The sequence below is a fragment of the Capricornis sumatraensis genome, chromosome 2 (genome assembly GCF_032405125.1).
Source record: "Capricornis sumatraensis isolate serow.1 chromosome 2, serow.2, whole genome shotgun sequence".
Taxonomy (NCBI): domain Eukaryota; kingdom Metazoa; phylum Chordata; class Mammalia; order Artiodactyla; family Bovidae; genus Capricornis; species Capricornis sumatraensis.
Window position 1 is genome coordinate 101,937,980 of NC_091070.1, and position 25,865 is coordinate 101,963,844.

The window sequence follows — 25,865 nt, forward strand, 5'->3', positions numbered from 1 at the left end:
CCAGTTACCAAACCACCCAAAGTCTTCTCTTTCACCTACAAAAACAAGGGATGTAAAGAAACAGTCTCTTGGTCTCTGTGTCTGTAAAATATAACAATTCTATGGGACTACACGTCCAACAAAAGTTACCTCTGCACAGGCACCGTAGAATTCTTTGTACACAAAGGTGAAAGCTACGTCTCTGCCCATTATACTTGGACTCTAAATAAAACATGGAAGGATGGGCTTCCCTGGCAGTCCAGTGGTGAAGACTCCACACTTCCAGTGCAGGGATGCAGGGGGTGTGGGTTTGATCCCTGGTGATGGAACTAACAAATGGCTCAGTGGTAAAGAATCGACCTGCCAATGCAGGAGATGCAAGAGACACAGGATCAATTCCTGGGTGGGGAATACCCCTTGGAGAAGGAAATGGCAACCCACTCGAGCATTCTTGCCTGGAAATTTCCATGGACAGAGAAGCCTGGCAGGCTATAGTCCATGGAGTTGTAAAGAATGGAACATGACAGTGCACGTACATACAGTGCAGGGAAGTAAGATCCTACATGCTGCATGGTGCAGCCAAAAAAAAACAAACAAAAACAAAACAGGGAAGCAGAAGGTAGACAATGTTCACTCCTGACTCAGAATGGAATTAACCATTAGCTGTAAAAGCCAACATGACATGTGTATATAACATGACAGCACTGCCAGTATTTGGCAGATTGTTGTTGTTGCTGCTCAGTCACTAAGTTATATCCAACTCTTTGCGACCCATGGGGTCCTCAGGCACACCAGGCTCCTCTGACCTCCACTATCTCCCAGAGCTTGCTTAAATTTATGTCCATTGAGTTGATGATGCTATCTAATCATCTCATCCTCTGCTGCCCCCTCTCCTTTTGCCTTCAATCTTTCCCAGCATCAGGATCTTTTCCAATGAGTCAGCTCTTTGGCAGACAGGAAACTAATTTTCTTTGAAAGCTAAAAACTAACAGCACAAGAAAAGAACTTCTTTTGACAAAAAAGATCTCTGTGACAGCCCAGTCCCACAAGCTGAAAGCCCTAACAAGAACAGTAGGTTAAGACACAAAATTCTAAACTAAAAACAAACACTGTTGAGAGAAACTAATTTAGAAACACAAAAGAAGATTAATTTCTGCAACATCTAATTATGTATAGGTAATGCCAGCCACACAAAGCTATCAAAACTCATAATAAACTCAATGAAATAAATCCAAACATTCCAGGACTCATGGTGCACAGAGCTCTAAATCCACTCTTTGCCACTGGGGAAATGCACCACAATGAAATTATGATTTCTTTTTAAATAAAAATTGTCCATGTTTAGAACTGAAAATTTAAGTGAAAACACTTTAAAACCTGAAACGGTTTAATAACCTAAGAGCAACCTAAAAGGCTCAATTCAACAACATCAAGATTCTAAAGTATGTTACTTTGTTTATATAAGTATCTTCCACATTTCTTTTCAGAATGTTTTATAGTTATTATGGAAACTAAAAAACAAACACTCATAACCAACTAGATTTGTGATTCTAAAACAATAACTATTTAGTAGTTTTTCAGCCAAGGTTAAAACACTAAAGAAAAGCAATGAACTCTATTACCAATGATGCTAAGAACATTTTGAAAATGAGATATCTATATGTTCCACACCCCCAATCGAATGTCTAGCAATAAGAAAAGACCTAAGATAGTCCTTAAAATATATATGCCTTTTTTTTTTAGAAGTTCTTTGGAAAACTTTGAGAAACTGAAAATAATCTTTGATGGTTCACATTTTATTTGACAGATATTGGGGAAAATGTAGATTTTAAGTCAGGAAAAACTCTATGGAAAAAGGCCAATTAAACAACCTTCTTAAGTGAGCTCTAAGTGGAAAGAACCTAGCAAGGACTTTGGAAATGATCATCATAATTTTCTGATATTAGCTTGAACATGACAGCCAGAAGATATTAACTCAGAAAATACATCAGTGTCACTGTGTTCAACTGCTAGATGCCTCTCTAGTCTAGCTGGAGAAACTTACACACCTCAAGCTCAGATCAAGGGCCGTTTCCTCTGAAGAGCCTTTCCTGGCCTGTCCCCTCCGTTTCTGCATCTGTCTGTCCAGCTTTCCGTCAACAGACATGCGGCAAGTGCTCGATGTGCTGTCAAACAAGAAATATCCTTTGTCCTACAGTTTAAAAAACAACTAAATTTCCAACATAACTAGGCATTCTGATTAAATTCCAGGTTTAGGAATCACTGGCATGGAGGCAGACTTATCTAATGCTGTTCCCCTTTTCTCTGATCACTAGGGAAGAAGCATCTCTCTTTCCTAAAGCTAGTCCTTATATTCATGATATAGATTCTAGACGATTATGAACAAAGTCAGAGAGACAAATTCATCCATTGTATGACTTACATAGGGCAAATGACTTAACATCTGCAAAAACAAGGGTAAGTATTCACTGCATAGAATTTTCATGAGGATTAAATGAGGTAATACTGATAATTATCTAGCATGCTATCTGTGAGATAATACAGAATCATACATTAGTCTCTACCCCTGGTTCCCAAAACAGGACTTCGAAACCCCTGTAAATTCCCAACTGATAAGAGAAGTACAAGCAAATACTTTTGTTCTACTGAGGTGACTCTGGAAAGGCTCCTCGATGGAAGCTGGTCCGAAAAAAGCCAAGCCATGATTGTAAGCTTGGAGTTTTCAGAACCCCTTCATTCTCCAGAGAAGGAGAGAGAAGCTGGAAACGGAATTAATAATTGATTATGCCTATGAGAACAAGTCTCCATAAAATCCCAATAGCATGGGATTCAGAGAGGATCATGGATTCAGGCTTAGGATCTTCCCAGACTTCACCCTATGTATCTCTTCATTTGTATTCTTTAACATACCCTTAATAAACTGGTACTTAGATGCAATCTCAAAAACGACAGAACGATCTCTGTTCACTTCCTTGACAAACCATTGAATATCACAGTAATCCAAGTCTATGCCCCAACCACTAATGCTGAAGAAGCTGAAGTTGAACAGTTCTATGAAGACCTTCAAGACCTTCTAGAACTAACACCTTAAAAAGATGTCCTTTTCATTACAGGGGACTGGAATGCAAAAGTAGGATGTTAAGAAACACCTGGAGCAACAGGCAAATTTGGCCTTGGAGTACAGAATGAAGCAGGGCAAAGGCTAACAGAGTTTGGCCAAGAGAATGCACTAGTCATAGCAAACACCCTTTACCAACAAGACAAGAGAAGACTCTACACATGGACATCACCAGATGGTCGACACTGAAATCAGACTGATTATATTCTTTACAGCCTAAGATGGAGAAGAAGCTCTATACAGTCAGCAAAATCAAGACCGGGAGCTGACTGTGGCTGAGATCATGAACTCCTTATTCCCAAATTCAGACTTAAACTGAAGAAAGTGGGGAAAACCACTAGATCACTCAGGTATGACCTAAATCAAATCCCCTACAATTATACAGTGGAAGTGAGAAATAGATATAAGGGACTAGATCTCATAGACAGAGTGCCTGATGAACTATAAACGGAGGTTCGTGACATTGTACAGGAGACAGGGATCAAGATCATCCCCAAGAAAAAAAAGGAAAAAAGCAAGATGGCTGCCTGAGGGGGGCTTACAAATAGCGGTGAAAGAAGAGAAGTGAAAAGCAAAGGAGAAAAGGGAAGATATTCCCATTTGAATGCAGAGTTCCAAAGAATAACAAGGAGAGATAACAAAGCCTCCTCAGTGATCAGTGAAAAGAAATAGAGGAAAACAATAGAATGGGTAAGACTAGAGATCTCTTCAAGAATATGAGAGATACCAAGGGAACATTCATACAAAGAAGGGCTCAATAAAGGACAGAACTGGTATGGACGAAACAGAAGCAGAAGATATCAGAAGAGGCGGCAAGAATACAAGGAACTGTACAAAAAAGATCTTCACGACCCAGATAATTATGAAGGTGTGATCGATCACTCACCTAGAGCCAGACATCCTGGAATGTGAAGTCAAGTGGGCCTTAGGAAGCATCACTACTAACAAAGCTAGTGGAGGTGATGAAATTCCAGTTGAGCTATTTCAAATCCTGAAAGATGATGCTGTTAAAGTGCTGCACTCAATATGCCAGCAAATTTGGAAAACTCAGAACTGGCCACAGGACTGGAAAAGGTCAGTTTTCATTCCAATCCCAAAGAAAGGCAATGCCAAAGAATGCTAGAACTACTGCACAATTGCACTCATCTCACATGCTAGTAAAGTAATCCTCAAAATTCTCCAAGCAGGCTTCAGCAATACGTGAATCATGAACTTCCAGATGTTCGAGCTAGTTTCAGAAAAGGCAGAGGAACCAGAGATCAAATTGCCAACATCCGCTGGATCACTAAAAAGCAGTTCCAGGAAAAAATCTACTTCTGCTTTATTGACTATGGCAAAGCCTTTGACTGTGTGGATCACAATACACTGTGGAAAATTCTGAAAGGGATGGGAATACAAGACCACCTGACCTGCCTCACCAAAGATGGAGAAGCTCTATACAGTCAACAAAAACAAGACCAGGAGCTGACTGTGGCTCAGATCATGAACTCCTTATTACCAAATTCAGACTCAAACTGAAGAAAATAGGGAAAACCACCAGACCATTCAGGTATAACCTAAATCAAATCCCTTATGATTATACAGTGGAAGTGAGAAATAGATTTAAGGGCCTAGATCTGATAGATAGAGTGCCTGATGAACTATGGAATGAGGTTCGAGACACTGTACAGAAGACAGGGATCAAGACCATCCCCATGGAAAAGAAATGCAAAAAAGCAAAATGGCTGTCTGGGGAGGGCTTACAAATAGCTGTGAAAAGAAGAGAGGCGAAAAGCAAAGGAGAAAAGGAAAGATATAAGCATCTGAATGCACAGGTTCAAAGAATAGCAAGAAGAGATAAGAAAGCCTCCTTCAGCAATCAGTGCAAAGAAATAGAGGAAAACAACAGAATGGGAAAGACTAGAGATCTCTTGAAGAAAATCAGAGATACCAAGGGAACATTTCATCCAAAGATGGGCTTGATAAAGGACAGAAATGGTAGGGACCTAACAGAAGCAGAAGATATTAAGAAGAGGTGGCAAGAATACACGGAAGAAGTGTACAAAACGATCTTCACGACCCAGATAATCATGATGATGTGATCACTAATCTAGAGCCAGACATCCTGGAATGTGAAGTCAAGTGGGCCTTAGAAAGCATCACTATGAACAAAGCTAGTGGAGGTGATGGAATTCCAGTTGAGCTGTTTCAAATCCTGAAAGATGATGCTATGAAAGTGCTGCACTCAATATGCCAGCAAATTGGGAAAACTCAGCAGTGGCCACAGGACTGGAAAAGGTCCGTTTTCATTCCACTTCCAAAGAAAGGCAATGCCAAAGAATGCTCGAATTACCACACAATTACACTCATCTCACATGCTAGTAAAGTAATGCTCAAAATTCTCCAAGCCAGGCTTCAGCAATTCGTGAACCGTGAACTTCCTGATGTTCAAGCTGGTTTTAGAAAAGGCAGAGGAACCAGAGATCAAATTGCCAACATCCACTGGATCATGGAAAAAGCAAGAGAGTTCCAGAAAAACATCTATTTCTGCTTTATTGACTATGCCAAAGCCTTTGACTGTGTGGATCACAATAAAATGTGGAAAATTCTGAAAGGAATGGGAACATCAGACCACCTGACCTGCCTCTTGAGAAATCTGTATGCAGGTCAGGAAGCAACAGTTAGAATTGGACATGGAACAACAGACTGGTTTCAAATAGGAAAAGGAGTACATCAAGGCTGTATATTGTCACCCTGCTTATTTAACTTATATGCAGAGTACATCATGAGAAACTCTGGGCTGGAAAAAGCACAAGCTGAAATCAAGATTGCCGGGAGAAATATCAATAACCTCAGATATGCAGATGACACCACCCTTATGGCAGAAAGTGAAGAGGAACTCAAAAGCCTCTTGATGAAAGTGAAAGAGGAGAGCGAAAAAGTTGGCTTAAAGCTCAGCATTCAGAAAACGAAGATCATGGCATCCAGTCCCATCACTTCATGGGAAATAGATGGGGAAACAGTGGAAACAGTGTCAGACTTTATTTTTTGGGGCTCCAAAATCACTGCAGATGGTGACTGCAGCCATGAAATTAAAAGACGCTTACTCCTTGGAAGAAAAGTTATGACCAACCTAGATAGTATATTCAAAAGCAGGGACATTACTTTGCTGACTAAGGTCCATCTAGTCAAGGCTATGGTTTTTCCTGTGGTCATGTATGGATGTGAGAGTCGGACTGTGAAGAAGGCTGAGCGCCGAATTGATGCTTTTGAACTGTGGTGTTGCAGAAGACTCTTGAGAGTCCCTTGGACTGCAAGGAGATCCAACCAATCCCTTCTGAAGGAGATCAACCCTGGGATTTCTTTGGAAGGAATGATGGTAAAGCTGAAGCTCCAGTACTTTGGTCACCTCATGAGAAGAGTTGACTCACTGGAAAAGACTCTGATGCTGGGAGGGATTGGGGGCAGGAGGAGAAGGGGATGACCGAGGATGAGATGGCTGGATGGCATCACTGACTCAATGGACGTGAGTCTGAGTGAACTCCGGGAGATGGTGATAGACAGGGCGGCCTGGCGTGCTGCGATTCATGGGGTTGCAAAGAGTCAGACATGACTGAGCGACTGAACTGAACTGACCTGCCTCTTGAGAAACCTATATGCAGGTCAGGAAGCAACAGTGAGAACTGGACATGGAACAAAAGACTGGTTCCAAATAGGAAAGGGAGTACCTCAGGGCTGTATATTATCACCCTGCTTATTTAATTTATATGCAGAGTACATCATGAGAAACGCTGGGCTGGAAGAAGCCCAAGCTGGAATCAAGATTGCTGGGAGAAATATCAATAACCTCAGATATGCAGATGATACCACCCTTATGGCACAAAGTGAAGAGGAACTCAAAAGCCTCTTGATGAAAGTGAAAGAGGAGAGCGAGAAGGTTGGATTAAAGTTCAACATTCAGAAAACGAAGATCATGGCATATGGTCCCATCACTCCATGGGAAACAGATGGGGAAACAGTGGAAACAGCATCAGACTTTACTTTTGGGGGCTCCAAAATCACTGCAGATGGTGACTGCAGCCATGAAATTAAAAGACACTTACTTCTTGGAAGGAAAGTTATGACCAACCTAGATGGAATATTCAAAATCAGAGACATTACTTTGCCAACAAAGGTCCATCTAGTCAAGGCTATGGTTTTTCCTGTGGTCATGTATCGATGTAAGAGTCGGACTGTGAAGAAAGCTAAGCACCAAAGAATGATGCTTTTGAACTGTGGTGCTGGAGAAGACTCTTGAGAGTCCCTTGGACTGCAAGGAGACCCAACCAGTCCATTCTAAAGGAGATTACTTGGGTGTTCATTGGAAGGACTGACGCTGTAGCTGAAACTCCAATACTTTGGCCACCTCATGCAAAGAGTTGATTCACTGGAAAAGACTCTGATGCTGGGAGGGACTGGGGGCAGGAGGAGAAGGGGACGACAGAGGATGAGATGCTGGATGGCATTACCAACTCGATGGACAAGAGTTTGAGTGTACTCTGGAAGTTGGTGATGGACAGAGAGACCTGGCATGCTGCGATTCATGGGGTTGCAGAGTCGGACACTACTGAGTTACTGAACTGAACTGAAGACACCGGCAGGCCCACTCACAGAACAGAAGACTGAGCAGAGCTAGCCAGCTCTGGACCAGCCCTTCCCCCACCAGAGACAGGCCGGCGAGGGCAGCCAGAGCTGGAAGGGGGCAATCGCAGCCCCTGAGAGGTATCACCTACCAAACTGCAAGCAGACTTCGTTGCTAACCAAGACTTCTTGGGATTCTGGATGGTCGACATCCACCAGGAGGATAGCAGCCAGAGATCAGCTCCCCAGAAGAGACACACGGCACACCTGAGAAGGCACGCCCGTTGTACACCCAGAAAACCAAGCGGCAGGGACAGGGGAGGCGATAAGTCGCAGCCTTCAACTGGGGGTGACTGCACTCACCAAGCACCTGGTCACCTGAGCTGCTCAGACCTGGGATGGGCACAAAATGCAGGCCCAAACAAGTCTGCACCTTTGTGGAGTACCTGAGAACCTGAACCTGAGCGGCTTAGACCTGGGGACTGCATGCAACCCTGGGCCTGCCTCAGACAGTTCCCCAGCAGAGCAACCTAGAGCCTGAACAGTGCAGACTGGGAAAGCACACACGCCGTGAGCTGGGGCAAACCCAGTGCAGCCAAGATACTGCAAGCACTCCCCACACACCCCGGTGATATATGTTTGCAGTGTTCCTCCCTCCCCACAGCACGACTGAACAAGTAAGCCTAAAAAAAGTGACCACCACCCCCCCACTCTTGTGTCAGGGTGGAAATTAGACACTGAAGAGACCAGCAAACAGAAGAAGCTAAAAATAAACAGAGGGAACTGCTTTGGAAGTGACCAGTGCAATAGATTAAAACCCTGTAGTTAGCACCAACTACATAGGAAGGGGCCTATAGATCTTACAAAGTATAAGCCAGATCAAGGAACTATCTGAAAATGAACTGACCCCACACTGTCCACAACAGCTCCAGAGAAAGTCCTAAATATATTTTTACTATTACCATTTTTTTAATTTAAAAAAAGAGAAAATTTTTATTTTAAGTCCCTTATTACTCCTTTAGTTTTCATTTTTATAACCTATTACCTTGCAAAAAAAAAAAAAGACCCTATTTTTAAAGCAAACTTCATATATACATTTTATAATTTTTGTGACTTTGTTGTGTTTTTTTTTAATATTGTATTTTTGAGAATCTAACCTCTACTCTAGATATTTAATTTTTGCTTTTTGATATTTGTTATAAATTTTGTACCTTTAAGAACCCAATCTTCAGTACCCATTTTTACTTGGGAGCAAGATCACTGGCCTGATGGCTCTCTCCACCTTTTGACTCTCCTTTTTCTCCACCAGGTCGCCTCTATCTCCTCCCTTCCCCTTCTCTTCTCTACCTGTGAATCTCTTTGTATGTTCTGGGCTGTGGAGAACAGTTAGGGAACTGATTACTGGCTGGATCTGTCTCTCTCCTTTTGATTCCCCCTTTATCTCTCTGGTCACCTCTGTCTCCTTCCTCCCTCTTCTCTTCTCTGTGTAACACAATGAACATCTCTGAGGGATCCAGACTGCAGAGAGCACACAGGGAAGTGATTGCTGCTGAGCTTGTTCTCGCCCCTTTTGATTCCCCCTCTTTTCCTCCTGGTCATCTCTATCTCCCTCCTCCCTCTTCTCTTCTCCATGTACCTCTGTGAACATCTCCAGGTATCCCTCAGTGTGGAGAAACTTTTCATCATTAACCTATATGTTTTACCATCAGTGCCATATAGAGGGAGAAGTCTTGAGGCTACTGTAAGAATAAGACTGAAAACCAGAGGCAGGAGGCTTAAGTCCAAATCCTGAGAACACCAGAGAACTCTTGAATCTCAGGAACATTAATCGATAGGAGCTCATCAAACGTCTCCATACCTACACTGAAACCAAGCACCACCCAAGGGCCAACAAGCTCCAGAACAAGACATACCATGCAAATTCTCCAGCAATACAGGAACATAGCCCTGAGCTTCAATACACAGGCTACCCAAAGTCACACCAAACCCACTGACATCTCATAACTCATTACTGGACACTTCATTGAACTCCAGAGAGAAGAAATCCAGCTCCACCCACCAGAACACTGACACAAGCTTCCTTAACCAGGAAACCTTCACAAGCCACCCATCCAACCTGACCCACAGCAAGGAAACTCCACAACAAAAAGGAACCACAAACTGCCAGAATACAGAAAGGCCACCCCAAACACAGCAATATAAACAAGATGAAGAGAGAGAAGAATACCCAGCAGGTAAAGGAACAGGATAAATGCCCACCAAACTAAACAAAAGAGGAAGAGATAGGCAATCTACCTGATCAAGAATGCCAAATAATGATAGTGAAAATGATCAAAAGTCTTGAAAACAAATTGGAGTTACACATAAATAGCCTGGAGAAAAGGATTGAGAAGATGCAAGAAAGGTTTAACAAGGACCTAGGGCTTCCCTGGTGGCTCAGACAGTAAAGCATCTACCTGCAATGCAGGAGACCTGGATTCGATCCCTGGGTCAGGAAGATCCCCTGGAGAAGAAAATGGAAACCCACTCCAATACTCTTGTCTGGAAAATTCCATGGATGGAAGGAGCCTGGTAGGCTACAGTCCATGGGATGAAAAGAGTCAGACACAACTGAGCAACTTCACTGATTCACTAGAAGAAATAAAAAAGAGTCAATATATAATGAATAATGCAATAAATGAGATAAAAAACACTCTGGAGGGAACCAACAGTAGAATAACAGAGGCAGAAGATAGTATAAGTGAGGTAGAAGATAGAATGGCAGAAATAAATGAAATAGAGAAGAAAAAAGATTTTAAAGAAATGAGGACAACCTCAGAGACCTCTGGGACAATGTTAAATGCTCCAACATTCTAATCATAGGAGTCCCAGAAGAAGATGACAAAAAGAAAGACCATGAGAAAATACTTGAGGAGATAATAGTTGAAAACTTCCCTAAAATGGGGAAGGAAATAATCACCCAAGTCCAAGAAACCCAGAGAGTCCCAAACAAGATAAACCCAAGGCGAAACAGCCTAAGACACATATTAATCAAATTAACACAGGTCAAACACAAAGAACAAATATTAAAAGCAGCAAAGGAAAAACAACAAATAACACATAAGGGGATTCCCATAAGGATAACAGCTGATGTTTTAATAGAAACTCTTCAGGCCAGGAGGGAATGGCAAGACATACTTAAAGTGATGAAAGAAAATAACCTACAGCCCAGATTACTGTACCCAGCAAGGATCTCATTCAGATATGAAGGAGAAATCAAAAGCTTTACAGACAAGCAAAAGCTGAGAGAATTCAGCACCACCAAACCAGCTCCCCAACAAATGCTAAAGGATCTTCTCTAGACAGGAAACACAGAAACAATGTATAACTCAAACCAAAAACAATAAAGTAAATGGCAAGGGGATCATACTTATCAATAATTATCTTAAATGTAAATGGGTTGAATGCCCCAACCAAAAGACAAAAGACAAAGACTGGCTGAATGGATACAAAAACAAGACCCCTATATATGTTGTCTGCAAGAGACCCACCTTGAAACAAGGGACACATACAGACTGAAAGTGAAGGGCTGGAAAAATATATTCCACACAAATAGAGACCAAAAGAAAGCAGGAGTAGCAATACTCATATCAGATAAAATAGATTTTAAAACAAAGGCTGTGAAAAGACACAAAGATGGATACTACATAATGATCAAATGGTCACTCCAAGAAGATAGAACAATTATAAATATATATGCACCCAACATAGGAGCACTGCAATATGTAAGACTAATGCTAACAAGTATCAAAGGGGAAATTAACAATAACACAATAATAGTGGGAGACTTTAATACCCCACTCACACCTATGGATAGATCAACTAAACAGAAAATTAACAAGGAAACACAAACTTTAAATGATACAATAGACCAGTTAGACCTAATTGATATCTATAGGACATTTCACCCCAAAACAATGAATTTCACCTTTTTCTCAAGCACACACGAAACCTTCTTCAGGATAGATCACATCCTGGGCCATAAATCTAGCCTTGGTAAATTCAAAAAAATTGAAATCATTCCAAGCATCTTTTCTGACCACAATGCAGTAAGATTAGATCTCAATTACAGAAGAAAAACTATTAAAAATTCCAACATATGGAGGCTGAACAACACACTGCTGAATAACCAACAAATCACAGAAGAAATCAAAAAAGAAATCAAAATATGCATAGAAATGAAAGGAAATGAAGACACAACCCAAAACCTATGGGACACTGTGAAAGCAGTGCTAAGGGGAAGGTTCACAGCAATACAGGCTTACCTCAAGAACTAAGAAAAAAGTAAAATAAACACCCTAACTCTACACCTAAAGCAACTAGAAAAGGAAGAAATGAAGAACCCCAGGGTTAGTAGAAGGAAAGAAATCTTAAAAATTAGGGTAGCAAGAAATGCAAAAGGAACCAAAGAGACCACAGCAAAAATCAACAAAGCCAAAAGCTGGTTCTTTGAGAAGATAAAAAAAACTGACAAACCCTTAGCTAGACTCATCAAGAAACAAAGGCAGAAAAATCAAATCAACAAAATTAGAAATGAAAATGGAGAGATCACAACAGACAACACAGAAATAAGAAGGATCATAAGAGACTATTAACAGCAATTATATGCCAATAAAATGGACAATGTGGAAGAAATGGGACAAATTCTTAGAAAAGTACAACTTTTCAAAACTGAACCAGGAAGAAATAGAAAATCTTAACAAACCATCACACGCACAGAAATCAAACCGGTAATCAGAAATCTTCCTGCACATAAAAGTCAAAGACCAGACGACTTCACAGCTGAATTCTGCCAAAAATTTAGAGAAGAGCTAACACCTATCCTACTCAAACTCTTTCAGAAAATTGCAGAGGAAGGTAAACTTCCAAACTCATGCTATGAGGCCACCCTCACCCTAATACCAAAACCAGACAAAGATGCCACAAAAAAAAAGAAAACTACAGGCCAATATCACTGGTGAACATAGATACAAAAATCCTCAACAAAATTCTAGCAAACAGAATCCAACAACATATTAAAAAGATCATAGATCATGACCAAGTGGGCTTTATCCCAGAGATGCAAGGATTCTTCAATATCTGCAAATCAATCAATGAAATACACCACATTAACAAATTGAAAAATAAAAACTACATGATTATCTCAATAGATGCAAAGAAGGCCTTTGACAAAATTCAACATCCATTTATGATAAAAACCCTCCAGAAAGCAGGAACAGAAGGAACATACCTCAACACAATAAAAGCTATATATGACAAACCCACAGCAAACATTATCCTCTGTGGTGAAAAATTGAATGCACTTCCCCTAAAGTCAGGAACAAGACAAGGGTTCCCACTCTCACCACTACTATTCAACATAGTTCTGAAAGTTTGGGCCACAGTAATCAGAGCATTAAAAGAAATAAAAGGAATCCAGATTGGAAAAGAAGAAGTAAAACTCTTACTGTTTGCAAATGACATGATCCTCTACATACAACACCCTAAACACTCCACCAGAAAATTACTAGAGCTAATCAATGAATACAGTAAAGTTGCAGGACATAAATCAACACACAGAAATTCCTTGCATTCCTATACACTAACAATGAGAAAAGAGAAAGAGAAATTAAGGAAACAATTCCATTCACCATTGCAACAAAAAGAAGAAAATACTTAGGAATATATCTACCTATATATAAAAAACTATAAAACATTTGTGAAATAAATCAAAGAGGACACTGATAGCTGGAGAAATATACCATGTTCATGGATCAGAAGAATCGATATAGGGAAAATGAGTATACTACCCAAAGCAATCTATAGATTCAATGCAATCCCTATCAAGCTACCAATGGTATTTTTCACAGAACTAGAACAAATAATTCCACAATTTGTATGGAAATACAAAAAACCTCGAATAGCCAAAGCAATCTTGAGAAAGAAGAATGGAACTGGAGGAATCAACCTGCCTGACTTCAGGCTCTACTACAAAGCCACAGTCATCAAGACAGTATGGTACTGGCACAAAGACAGAAATATAGATCAATGGAACAAAATAGAAAGCCCAGAGATAAATCCACGCACCTATGGACACCTTATCTTTGACAAAGGAGGCAAGAATATACAATGGAGAAAAGATAATCTCTTTAACAAGTGATGCTGGGAAAACTGGTCAACCACTTGGTAAAGGAATGAGACTAGAACACTTTCTAACATCATACACAAAAATAAACTCAAAATGGATTAAAGGTTTAAACATAAGACCAGAAACTATAAAACTCCTAGAGGAGAATATAGGCAAAACACTCTCTGACATAAATCACAGCAGGATCCTCTATGACTCACCTCCCAGAATATTGGAGATAAAAGCAAAAATAAATAAAAGGGACTTAATTAAAATTAAAAGCTTCTGCACAACAAGGGACACTATTAACAAGGTGACAAGACAGCCTTCAGAATGGGAGAAAATAATAGCAAACAAAGCAATGGACAAACAATTAATCTCAAAAGTATACAAGCAACTCCTGCAGCTCAATTCCAGAAAAATAAATGACCCAATCAAAAAATGGGCCAAAGAACTAAACAGACATTTCTCCAAAGAAGACATACAGATGGCTAACACACACATGAAAAGATGCTCAACATCACTCATTATCAGAGAAATGCAAATCGAAACCACAATGTGGTACCATTTCATGCCGGTCAGAATGGCTGCTATCCAAAAGTCTATAAGCAATAAATGCTGGAGAGGGTGTGGAGAAAAAGGAACCTTCTTACACTTTTCGTGGGAATGCAAACTAGTACAGCCACTATGGAGAACAGTGTGGAGATTCCTTAAAAAACTGGAAACAGAACTGCCATACAACCCAGCAATCCCACTGCTGGGCATACACACTGAGGACACCAGAACTGAAAGAGACACATGTACCCCAATGTTCATTGCAGCACTGTTTATAATAACCAGGACATGGAAGCTAAATGTCCATCGGCAGATGAATGGATAAGAAAGCTGCGGTACATATACACAAGGGAATATTACTCAGCCATTAAAAAGAATACATTTGAATCAGTTCTAATAAGGTGTATGAAACTGGAGCATATTATACAGAGTGGAGTAAACCAGAAAGAAAAACACCAATACAGTATACTGACACATATATATGAAATTTAGAAAGATGGTAACGATAACCCCGTATGTGAGACAGCAAAAAAGACACAGATGTATAGAACAGTCTTTTGGACTCTGTGGGAGAGGGTGAGGGCGGGATGATATGGGAGAATGGCACTGAAACATAAATTATCATATGTGAAACCAATCGCCAGTCCAGGTTCGATGCATGATACAGGGTGCTCAGGGCTGGTGCACTGGGATGACTCAGAGGGATGAGATGAGGAAGGAGGTGGGAGTAGGGTTCAGGATGGGGAACACATGTACACCCATGGTGGATTCATGTCAATGTATGGCAAAATCAATACAAGACTGTAAAGTAAAAATAAATAAATAAATAATTTAAAATTAAAAAATGAAGTATGGGGATGGAATATTTGACTCTGCCTAAGGGAACCTAGATAGCATATTCAAAAGCAGAGACACTACTTTGCCAACTAAGGTCCGTCTAGTCAAGGCTATGGTTTTTCCTGTGGTCATGTATGGATGTGATAGTTGGACTGTGAAGAAGGCTGAGCGCTGAAGAACTGATGCTTTTGAACTGCGGTGCTGGAGAAGACTCTTGAGAGTCCCTTGGACTGCAAGGAGATCCAACCAGTCCATTCTGAAGGAGATCAGCCCTGGGATTTCTTTGGAAAGAATGATGCTAAAGCTGAAACTCCAGTACTTTGGCCATCTCATGCAAAGAGCTGACTCATTGGAAAAGACTTTGATGCTGGGAGGGACTGGGGGCAGGAGGAGAAAGTGACGACAGAGGATGAGATGGCTGGATGGCATCACTGACTCAATGGACGCGAGTCTGAGTGAACTCCGGGAGTTGGTGATGGACAGGAAGGCCTGGCGTGCTGCGATTCATGGGGTCACAAAGAGTCGGACACGACTGAGCGACTGAACTGAACTGAAGGGAGCTATGGAAGGCTTTTCAGAGGAGGTGACAATTTAGCTGGGTCTTAAAGATAAGACAAGCTTCAGTTGAAGTGTCTCTGGAAAGTGTTAGAAGTCCAATTACAACCTAATAGTAAAGAGATATGAATAACTGCTAAGAGTCTATTTTCTTTTTAAGCACATTCCACCAATAACACTGTTAATGGAAGTAGTCTGTCCTCTACTGATAGAAGAGAATACAAAAAAGAGAGAAAAAGAGACTAAACTGTAACTTAATGGTGCACTGAAATTCTGACACATAGGTGACTTCTTAAAATGACATCCACTAAATGTCTGCAGATCCTTTCAAAGTCATTTTAATTCAGAAATGTGAAATTTAAGATATATGACTTCCCTGCTGGTACAGTGGATAGAAATCCACCTGTCAATGCAGAGGACATGGGGTTGATCCCTAGTCTGAGAAGATTTCACGTGCCATGGAGAAACTAAAGCCCATGTGCCCAAAGACCTCAAATGGCCAGAGCAATCTTGAGAAAGAAGAATGGAAATCAACCTTTCTGACTTCAGACTATACTACAAAGCTACAGTCATCAAGACAGTACAGTACTTACACAAAGACAGAAATATAAATCAAAATAGAAAGGTTGGAGATAAATCCATGCATCTATGGACACCTAATCTTTGATAAAAAATGAAAAAATATACAATGGAGAAAAGACAGTCTCTTCAACAAAGGTGCTGAGAAAACTGGTCAACTACATGTGAAAAAATAAAAGTAGAACACTTTCTAACACCACACACAAAAACATACTTGAAATGGATTGAAGACCTAAATGTGTACTAGAGACTATAAAACTCTTAGAGGAAAACATAGAACACTCTCCAACATAAATCACAGCAAGATCCTCTTGACCCACCTCCCAGAGTAATGAAAATAATAACAAAAATTAACAAATGGGACCTAACATAAAAGCTTTTGCATAACAAAGAAAACTATAAGCAAGGTGAAAAGATAGCCCTCATAATGGGAGAAAACAATAGCAAATGAAACAACTGACAAAGAATTAATCTCCAAAATATACAAACAGCTCATGCAGCTCAATACCAGAAAAACAAACGACTCAATCAAAAAGTGGGCAAAAGACCTAAATAGACATTTCTCCAAAGAAGACAGACAGATAGCTAATAAACATCACTCATGCTCAACATCACTCATGATTAAAGAAATGCAAATCAAAACCACAATAAGGTATCATCTCACACCAGTTAGAATTATTATTGCTGTTTTTCAGTCACTAAGTCATATCCGACTCTTTGTGATCCCATTGACTGCAGCACGACAGGCTCTTCTATCCTTCACTATTTCCCTGAATTTGCTCAAACTCATGTCCATTGAGTCAGTGATGCCATCCAACCATCTTATCCTCTGTCACCTCCTTCTCCTCTTGCCCTCAATCTTTTCCAGCATTAGGGTCCTTTCCAATGAGTCAGCTATTTGCATCAGGTGGCCAAAGTATTGGAGCTTCAGCATCAGCCCTTCCAATGAATATTCAGGGTTGATTTCCTTTAGGATTGACTGGCTTAATCTCCCTGCTATCCAAGAACTCTCAAGAGTCTTCTCCAGCACCACAGTTCAAAAATGTTAATTCTTTGGCACTCAGCATTTTTTTTTGGTCCAGTTAATTTTATGTTCTGGCCATCATCAAAAAGTCTACAAACAATAAATGCTGGAGAGGGTGTAGAGAAAAGGGAATCCTCTCACACTGTTGGTGGGAATGCAAACTGGTACATCCACTATGGAGAACAGTGTGGAGATTCCTTAAAAAACTGAGAATGAAACTGCCATATGACCCAGCAACCCCACTGCTGGGCATATACCCCAAGGAAACCAGAAGTGAAAGAGACACATGTACCCCAGTGTTCACTGCAGCACTATTTACAATAGCTAGGACATGGAAACAACCTAGACATCCATCAGCAGATGAATGGATAAGGAAGTTGTAGTACATAGACACAATGGAATATTACTCAGCTATAAAAAGGAACACATTTGAGTCAGTTCTAATGAGGTGGATGAACCTAGAGCCTATTATATAGAGTGAAGTAAGTCAGAAGGAGAAAGAGAAATACTATATATTAACGCATATATATGGAATTTAGAAAGATGGTACCAACGATCCTACATGCAGGGCAGCAAATGAAACAGAGACGTAAAGAAGAGACTTTTAGCCTCAGTGAGAAAAGGAGTGGGTAGGATGATTTGAGAGAATAGCATTAAAACATATATAGTGCCATATATAAAACAGATAAACAATGCAAGTTTGATGCATGAAGCAGGGCACCCAAAACTAGTGCCCTGGGACAATCTAGAGGGATAGGGTGGGGAGGGAAGTGGAAGCAGGATTCAGTATGGGGGTGGGAGGGGACACATGCGGCCGACTCATGCTGATGTATGGCAAAAATCATCAAAATACTGTCAAGTAATTATCCTCCAATTAAAATAAATACATTAGTTTTGTTTTTTAAAAAAGCCCTTGTGCCACAACTACTAAGCCTGCACTCTAGAGCCCACAAGCTGCGACCACTGAAGCCCGTACACCTGGGGCCTGCACTCTGCAGCAAGAGAAGCCACCGTGCGCCACAGCAGAGAGGAGCCCTCACTCACCACAGCCACAGAAAAGCCTGCGTGGAGCAACGGAAACGCAGCACAGCCAAAAACAAACAGATGATAGAAAAGAAACTTCACTAACAAAAGGAAATTAAGCTTTAATTTCCATTCAAATTAAACAATAAACAAACCACAAAGTAACCAGATGGGCCTACAAAAAAAAAAAAAAATGCTTTGCTAAAGTCTTAGCAATATGCTAACATTTTGTGAATTTTATAATGGAGGTTAATAAGATGTATCCTAGATTCAAGTGAAACTCTATATGACATCATGTTAAGACTGTGTTTTGAAGTGAGTCATATTTCTAACCAATAGCAAAAATGAAAGAAGTTAATTTTAAACAAATTCACAGTACTCACAATTTTCACACTCAGGCTTGAAACTCCATGATCATGAAGTTCATCCTCAAATAGGAGAACTTCTTCGAAAAACTTAATCTGTTCTCTGGCTTTCAGTTTCTCTGTATCTATATGATCTGTTGTAGGTACAACCTGAAAGAAAAAATTTAAGAATGGGATTGTAAAAAAAAATTAAACAGTTTTCCTACCAATATTTTCTGCATAGCCAGAGCATGGTTCTAAATTTTGATGTTATAGGTAGACACACAAAATGAAATATATACCTTGTCCCCAAAGAACAGAAAATGTCCAATATTATAGCTTCATAACAAATACAGTCAAAATTCATCATCTCATTCAAATCATGAAATAGAACACAGTAAAATCAACTGCTCTATTGTGACTATGAGAAAATTAACTATCTGAAAATTAGTCAATGTGATGAATAAACTACTACTATCATAGAAGTTCAAAGCAGTTTGGTGCTATAAAAGTCTACTTATAAGACATTTTTTGGAACTTAAAAAAATCTTTCCTATAAGAATGATGTTACATAGTTTAGATCTATCTCCAAGTCTACAAACAAAAGTGTTTTAAATATTGAGATAAATAAGAACTTTAGAGAAATTTTAAGGAAAACTCCTAGCATTCCAAAGAGCTTTAGAGGATACTGGCTATTTTTTTTTTAAGTATTATTTTCAGCTACCAGACACAAACATATATAACCCAACAAAAGCACCAACAATCTCAAGGTGGGTCACATCAGTAATTCACTAAATCCAAGTATCTCTTAACAGTAACATGAAAGTATGTTTTGTGATACTATTCAAATACGTTCATTTTTACTATAAAATGTTCAGCTTTCCAACTCTTTAAAAAAGTTGTATCATGAATAAACACAACAAAGCAATGCCTGTCAAACTATAAGTATTCAGTATATGGTAGCTATTATTGTACTTTATTTAGAAGCTGTGAATAGGTCTTTTTTTTTTTTTTCACTCAAGGATAGAATTAAGAAATTTATAGAGTAGTTTCAGAAAACTGGATAAGAATTAGAAAAATATGATAATGGATGGCTAAGTGATTACATAGACTTTGTGGGAAAATGGTTTTAGCTCCCTATTAAGTAATGCAGAGGAGGAAAGGGTGCTATGAAAGAATCTGGCAGTTTGATTCCCAAGAGGTGAAAAAAAGGTCCATAGTTCTTCCATATTTACTTACAGATGATATTTTAGCTCTTTACAATTTTGTTTCAACATCCAGCAGACATGAGATCATACATGGAGGTGAAATTAAAGGGAGCGAAAGGAAGGTGAGGGGTAGGGATAGGGATTTAGGGCAGCATATGACCAGTGCCTTGCATCACCTGCATGTTTGTGATCTATTTAAGACAAAGCTCGGTGCCCCAGGACTGCCTAAGAGCATAAAACTTTAGTTAGTATTAAATAAATACAACTTTTAATTCCTTACTTTTTATTTAGTTTTAGTTCAAAGGAACACATTTGAAAGATCCTCCTTATAGATACATCTGATTTCCAAAAATTAACCATTACATCTCATTAGTAAATGGCCGTTTCACTAATATTTCAAACATGCCTTCAGTAAGTGATTGGTGAACATGAATCCATCCGTTTTGCCAAGTAAGTTCTCATAAAATGTTTGAAAAAGAAAGACAAAAAATAATTAGATAACACATGGATTAGGGAAATTCATTATATTTAGCTTGAAAGTCAAAGTGAAAGTGAAGTCACTCAGTCGTGTCCGACTCTTTGCAACCCCACGGACTGTAGCCTACCAGGCTCCTCTATCCGTGGGATTTTCCAGGCAATAGTACTGGAGTGGATTGCCATTTCCTTCTCCAGGAGATCTTCCCAACCCAGGGATTGAACCCGGGTCTCCCACACTGTAGACAGATGCTTTACCATCTGAGCCACCAGGTAAGAGTATTTAACTTAGCTATATACTATCTTCTTCATTCACAAAGACAAATATGTTTAAAACTTTATATATCTCAGCCTTTTTTCTTCCTCAGCTCCACTTACCTCCTCTCTGAATTCAAGCATCTGAAAAGGTAAAACAGCTAAACTTAAAGAGATACTGAACATTTCTGGCTTCTGGCATTGTCAAAATAAATCATCTAGACAAACTTTCTTGCAGAAAGTGAAAGGTAAAAGTGAAAGTTGCTCACTTGTGTCGGACTCTTTGTGAGCCTATCAACTATACAGTCCACGGAATTCTCCAGGCCAGAATACTGGAGTGGGTAGCCTTTCCCTTCTCCAGGAGATCTTCCCAACCTAGGGATCAAACCCACATCTCCCACATTGCAGGCGGATTCTTTACCAGCTGAGCCACAAGGGAACCCCAAGAATACTGGAGTGGGTAGCCTATCCCTTCTCCAGCAGATCTTCCTGACCCAGGAATCAAACTGGGGTCTCCTGCGTTGCAGGCAGATCCTTTACCAACTAAGCTGTCAGGGAAGCCCAAGTAAGCTAAAGGCAATTTAAAAAGCTGGATGAAAAACAAAAACTTCTTAAAAGCATTATATAGCCAATGAAGTGAAGAAGGACTGGACTGAGATCTGGAAGAGGACTGGAGCCCAGAAAAGTGACACTGTTCAGTATTCACCAGGTGCAGAGGCCTTGGAGAATTCCTTGCCCTGTTCCCAATTTTGCAAAGACATCTCAAAGTGCTACAGTGGATCCACAACGTCTTCTATTACAGGCACACTAAGCTAAAGGCAAAGGAGAAAAGGAAAGATATACCCATTTGAATGCAGAATTCCAAAGAATAGCAAGGAGAGATAAGAAAGCCTTCCTCAATGATCAATGCAAAGAAACAGAGGAAAACAAGAGAATGGGAAAGACTAAAGATCTCTTCAAGAAAATTAGAGACAGCAAGGGAACATTTCATGCAAAGATGGGCACAATAAAAGAAACGGCACGGACCCAACAGAAACTGAAGATACTAAGAAAAGGTGGCAATAATACACTGAAGTGAAGTGAAGTGAAGTGAAGTCACTCAGTCGTGTCCGACTCTTTGTGACTCTATGGACTGTAGCCTACCAGGGTCCTCCAGCCATGAGATTTTCCAGGCAAGAATACTGGAATGGGTTGCCATTTCCTTCTTCAGAATACACTGAAGAACTATACAAAACAGATCTTCATGACCCAAATAGCCAGGATGGTGTGATCACTCACCTAGAGCCAGACATCCTAGAATGTGAAGTCAAGCGGGCCTTAGGAAGCATCACCACTAACAAAGCTAGCAGAGGTGATGGAATTCCAGTTGAGCTATTTCAAATCCTAAAAGATGATGCTGTTAAGGTGCTGCACTCAATATGCCAGCAAATTTGGAAAACTCAGCAGTGGCCACAGGACTGGAAAAGGTCAGTTTTCATTCCAATCCGAAAGAAAGGCAATGACAAAGAATGTCCAAACTATAGCACAGTTGCACTCATCTCACATGTTAGCAAAGTAATGCTCAAAATTTTCCAAGCCAGGCTTTCATAGCACATGAACCATGAACTTCCAGATGTTCAAGCTGATTTAGAAAAGGCAGAGGAACCAGAAATCAAATGGGCAATATCCACTGGATCATAGAAAAAGCAAGATAATTCCAGAAGAACATCTACTTCTGCTTTATTGACTAAACCAAAACCTTTGACTGTGTGGATCACAACGAACTGTGGAAAATTCTTAAAGCAATGGGAATACCAAACCACCTTACCTGCCTCCTGAGAAATCTGTATGCAGGTCAAGAAGCAACAGTTTGAACTGGACATGGAAAACAAACTGGTTCCAAATCAGGAAAGGAGTACATCAAGGCTGTATATTGTCACCCTGCTTATTTAACTTATATGCAGAGTACATCATGTGAAATGCCAGGTTAAGTGAAGCAAAATCTGGATCAAGGTTGCTGGGAGAAATATCAATAACCTCAGATATGCAGATGACACCACCCTTATGGCAGAAAGTGAAGAACTAAGAGCCTCTTGATGAAAGTGAAAGAAGAGAGTGAAATGTTGCTTAAAACAACATTCAGAAAACTAAGGTCACAGCATCCAGCCCTATCACTTCGTGGCAAGTAGATAGGGAAACAGTGGGGAGATGAGAGACTTTATTTTGGGGAGCTCCAAAATCACTTCAGATGGTGATTGCAGCCATGAAATTAAAAGATGCTTACTCCTTGAAAGAAAAGCTATGACCAACCTAGACAGAACATTAAAAAGCAGAGACATCACTTTGCCAACAAAGGTCCATATACTCAAAGGTATGGTTTTTCCAGTAGTCATGTACGGATGTGAGAGTTGGGCTATAAAGGAAGCTGAGCACCAAAAAACTGATGCTTTTGAACTGTGGTGTTGGAGAAGACTCTTGAGAGTCCCTTGGACTGCAAGGAGATCCAACCAGTCCATTCTAAAGGAGATCAGTCCTGTGTTTTCATTGAAAGGACTGATGCTAAAGCTGAAACTCCAATACTTTGGCCATCTGATGCAAAGAGTTGACTCATTGGAAAAGACCTTGATGCTGGGAGGGATTGGGGGCAGGAGGAGAAGGGGACAACAGAGGATGAGATGGCTGGATGGCATCACTGACTCAAAGGACATGAGTTTTAGCAAGCTCCAGTAGTTGGCGAAGGACAGGGAGGGCTGGTGTGTTGCAGTCCATAGGGTCGCAACGAGTCGGACACGACTCAGCAACTGAACTGAACTGAAACCTCAAGCTCTGATCCCATATAAGAGCTTAGCAAACTAAGACTTCCAGGCCAATGTGGTTTGCCACCTAGTTTTGTATGAATGCAAGCTAAGAATCATTTTCACATTTTTTCAAATGACTGAGGGGAAAATTTTTTTAAATATTTCATGAATAAAGAACTATATGAAATTCAAATTTCCATGTCCATAATTAAAATTTTTGAAACACAGCTGTGCCTACTTGTTTGCATATTGTCCATGGCTGCTTTCATCTGCAACAGCACAGCTGAGTAACTGCAACATAACTCTATGGTCCTCACAGCCTGTAATATATACTATCTGATCCTTTACATAAAAAGACTGCAGACCTTGACTATGAATGCCTATGAGAAATAAATAAAAATACTCTGTGGAGGAAGATATCATCATCCTAGGATTCAAAGAAAATAAGGTATATTAGGAGTCTAGACACCACAAATCAGAACCAACAGAAATAAGACAATAAAAGACACTGCTGCTGCTGCTTCTGCTGCTAAGTCGCTTCAGTCATGTCCGACTCTGTGCGACCCCATAGACACTAGGAACTCTAAATGCTGAAGATAACGCGGCCCAAGCTATAAACAATGCACACTAGTTTTATTTCAAGGAAATAAAATTAAGGTTGGACATATCAAAAGATACTGTGGAATTTAGAAAGATGGCAATGATGACCCTGTATGCAAGACAGCAAGAAAGACACAGATGTGTAGAGCGGACTTTTGGACTCAGAGGGAGAGGGAGAGAGTGGGATGATTTGGGAGAATGGCATTGAAACATGTATACTATCATGTAAAAAACGAATCGCCAGGCTATGTCCGATGCAGGATACAGCATGCTTGGGGCTGGTGCACGGGGATGACCCAGAGAGATGTTATGAGGAGGGAGGTGGGAGGGGGGGTTCATGTTTGGGAAGGCATGTACACCCATGGTGGATTCATATCAATGTATGGCAAAACTAATACAGTATTGTAAAGTAAAATAAAGTAAAATTAAAAATTTTTTAAAAAAAGATACTAGGAAAAACTTTTTAAACAGGATTATGATCAGGCAAATCCTGCTGGGGGTGGGGGGGAGGTGATGACAATGTTCTATTTCTTTTACTCTGTGGTTACATTAAACTGTATTTTCATATTTCAGGAACTTTTCTTAAGTTATTTCACAATTTTTAAAAGGCTTAAAAATGTACAAATATTCAAGCTAAAAATATTCTTGATACCTTGCAAGAAAAGTAAGTCTTGGTCACATCCTTCAAGAGAACGTCTCTCACTCTCTCACATCAGATGAAGGTTTATAATAGGGAAATTACTTGATACAAATACTTTTATATTTATCATATAAAGTTAATTAATAGCAAATGTTAAGAACCCAGTGTTAAATTCCCTTTTCAAAAATTACTGAAAATAGTGTGTGTGGATATGTACATCCCATTAGGAAACACCATGAAATTGCTATGTTTTACGGTGATTTCTTTCTTTTACAAGAAAAATAGATACAACTCCCACACTATAATTCACTGGTTTTTAGTATGTTCACAAGACTGTGTAGACATCACTATTACCTAATTCCAGAACATATCATCACCCCAAAAAAGAAACTGTCATACCCACTAGCAGTCTCCATTCCCCACTTCCCGCATTTCCTGGAAGCCACTACTCTAGTTTTTTTCTATAGATTTGTTTTGCAAATCCTTCTAAAATCATATATATATATAACTTTGTATCTGGCTTCTTTCACTTGGCATAACATTTCCAAGGTATGCATCACTGTTTTGTTTCTTTTCAAGACTAAATAATATTTCACTGTCTAGATATACCAGTTTTGCTTATCCAATGATGAACATCTGGGTAGTTTTCACATTTTAGCTATTATGAGTAATGCGGCTATGAATATTTGCATACAGGTTTTCATGTGGATATATAGTTTTCTCTCTTGAGTGTATACCTAGGAGTGGAATTGCTGGGTTACATGATAATTTTGTTTAACTTTTTTTTAATTGCTGGCAAGAAAAAATGAGTAACAAGAAATCTACCATGTAAACCATTTATAAGTGTACAGTTCAATAGTGTTAATTATATTCACACTGTTGTCAGACAGATCTCTAAAACTTTTTCATCTTGCAAAATTAAAACAGTATCAGAATTGTTAACTTACGCTTCTGTGGTAAACAACTATCAAAAAGCATACAGTATTCATATGTGTTCTTCTTGCCTTTTATCTTACAAACTCCACTCATTTCCAATGTTTGTGTCAACACATTACCCCCGCCTCTCCCACTTAATTTACTTTTAAAGCTCAAAATATTAAAGATTATATACAAATGGCCAACAAGCATATGAAAAGATGCTCAGCATCACAAG

General features: G+C 39.7%; 1 protein-coding gene across 1 annotated transcript in view; it reads right to left on the minus strand.

Annotated features, from left to right (window-relative positions):
• Nucleotides 1-25,865, minus strand: part of TIPRL (TOR signaling pathway regulator) — a 71,239-nt gene that overhangs the window by 30,846 nt on the left and 14,528 nt on the right. Inside the window, exon 4 of the mRNA XM_068964741.1 lies at nt 18,798-18,929. Coding sequence (XP_068820842.1) covers nt 18,798-18,929 — 132 coding nt within the window. The remainder of the gene's footprint in view (nt 1-18,797; nt 18,930-25,865) is intronic.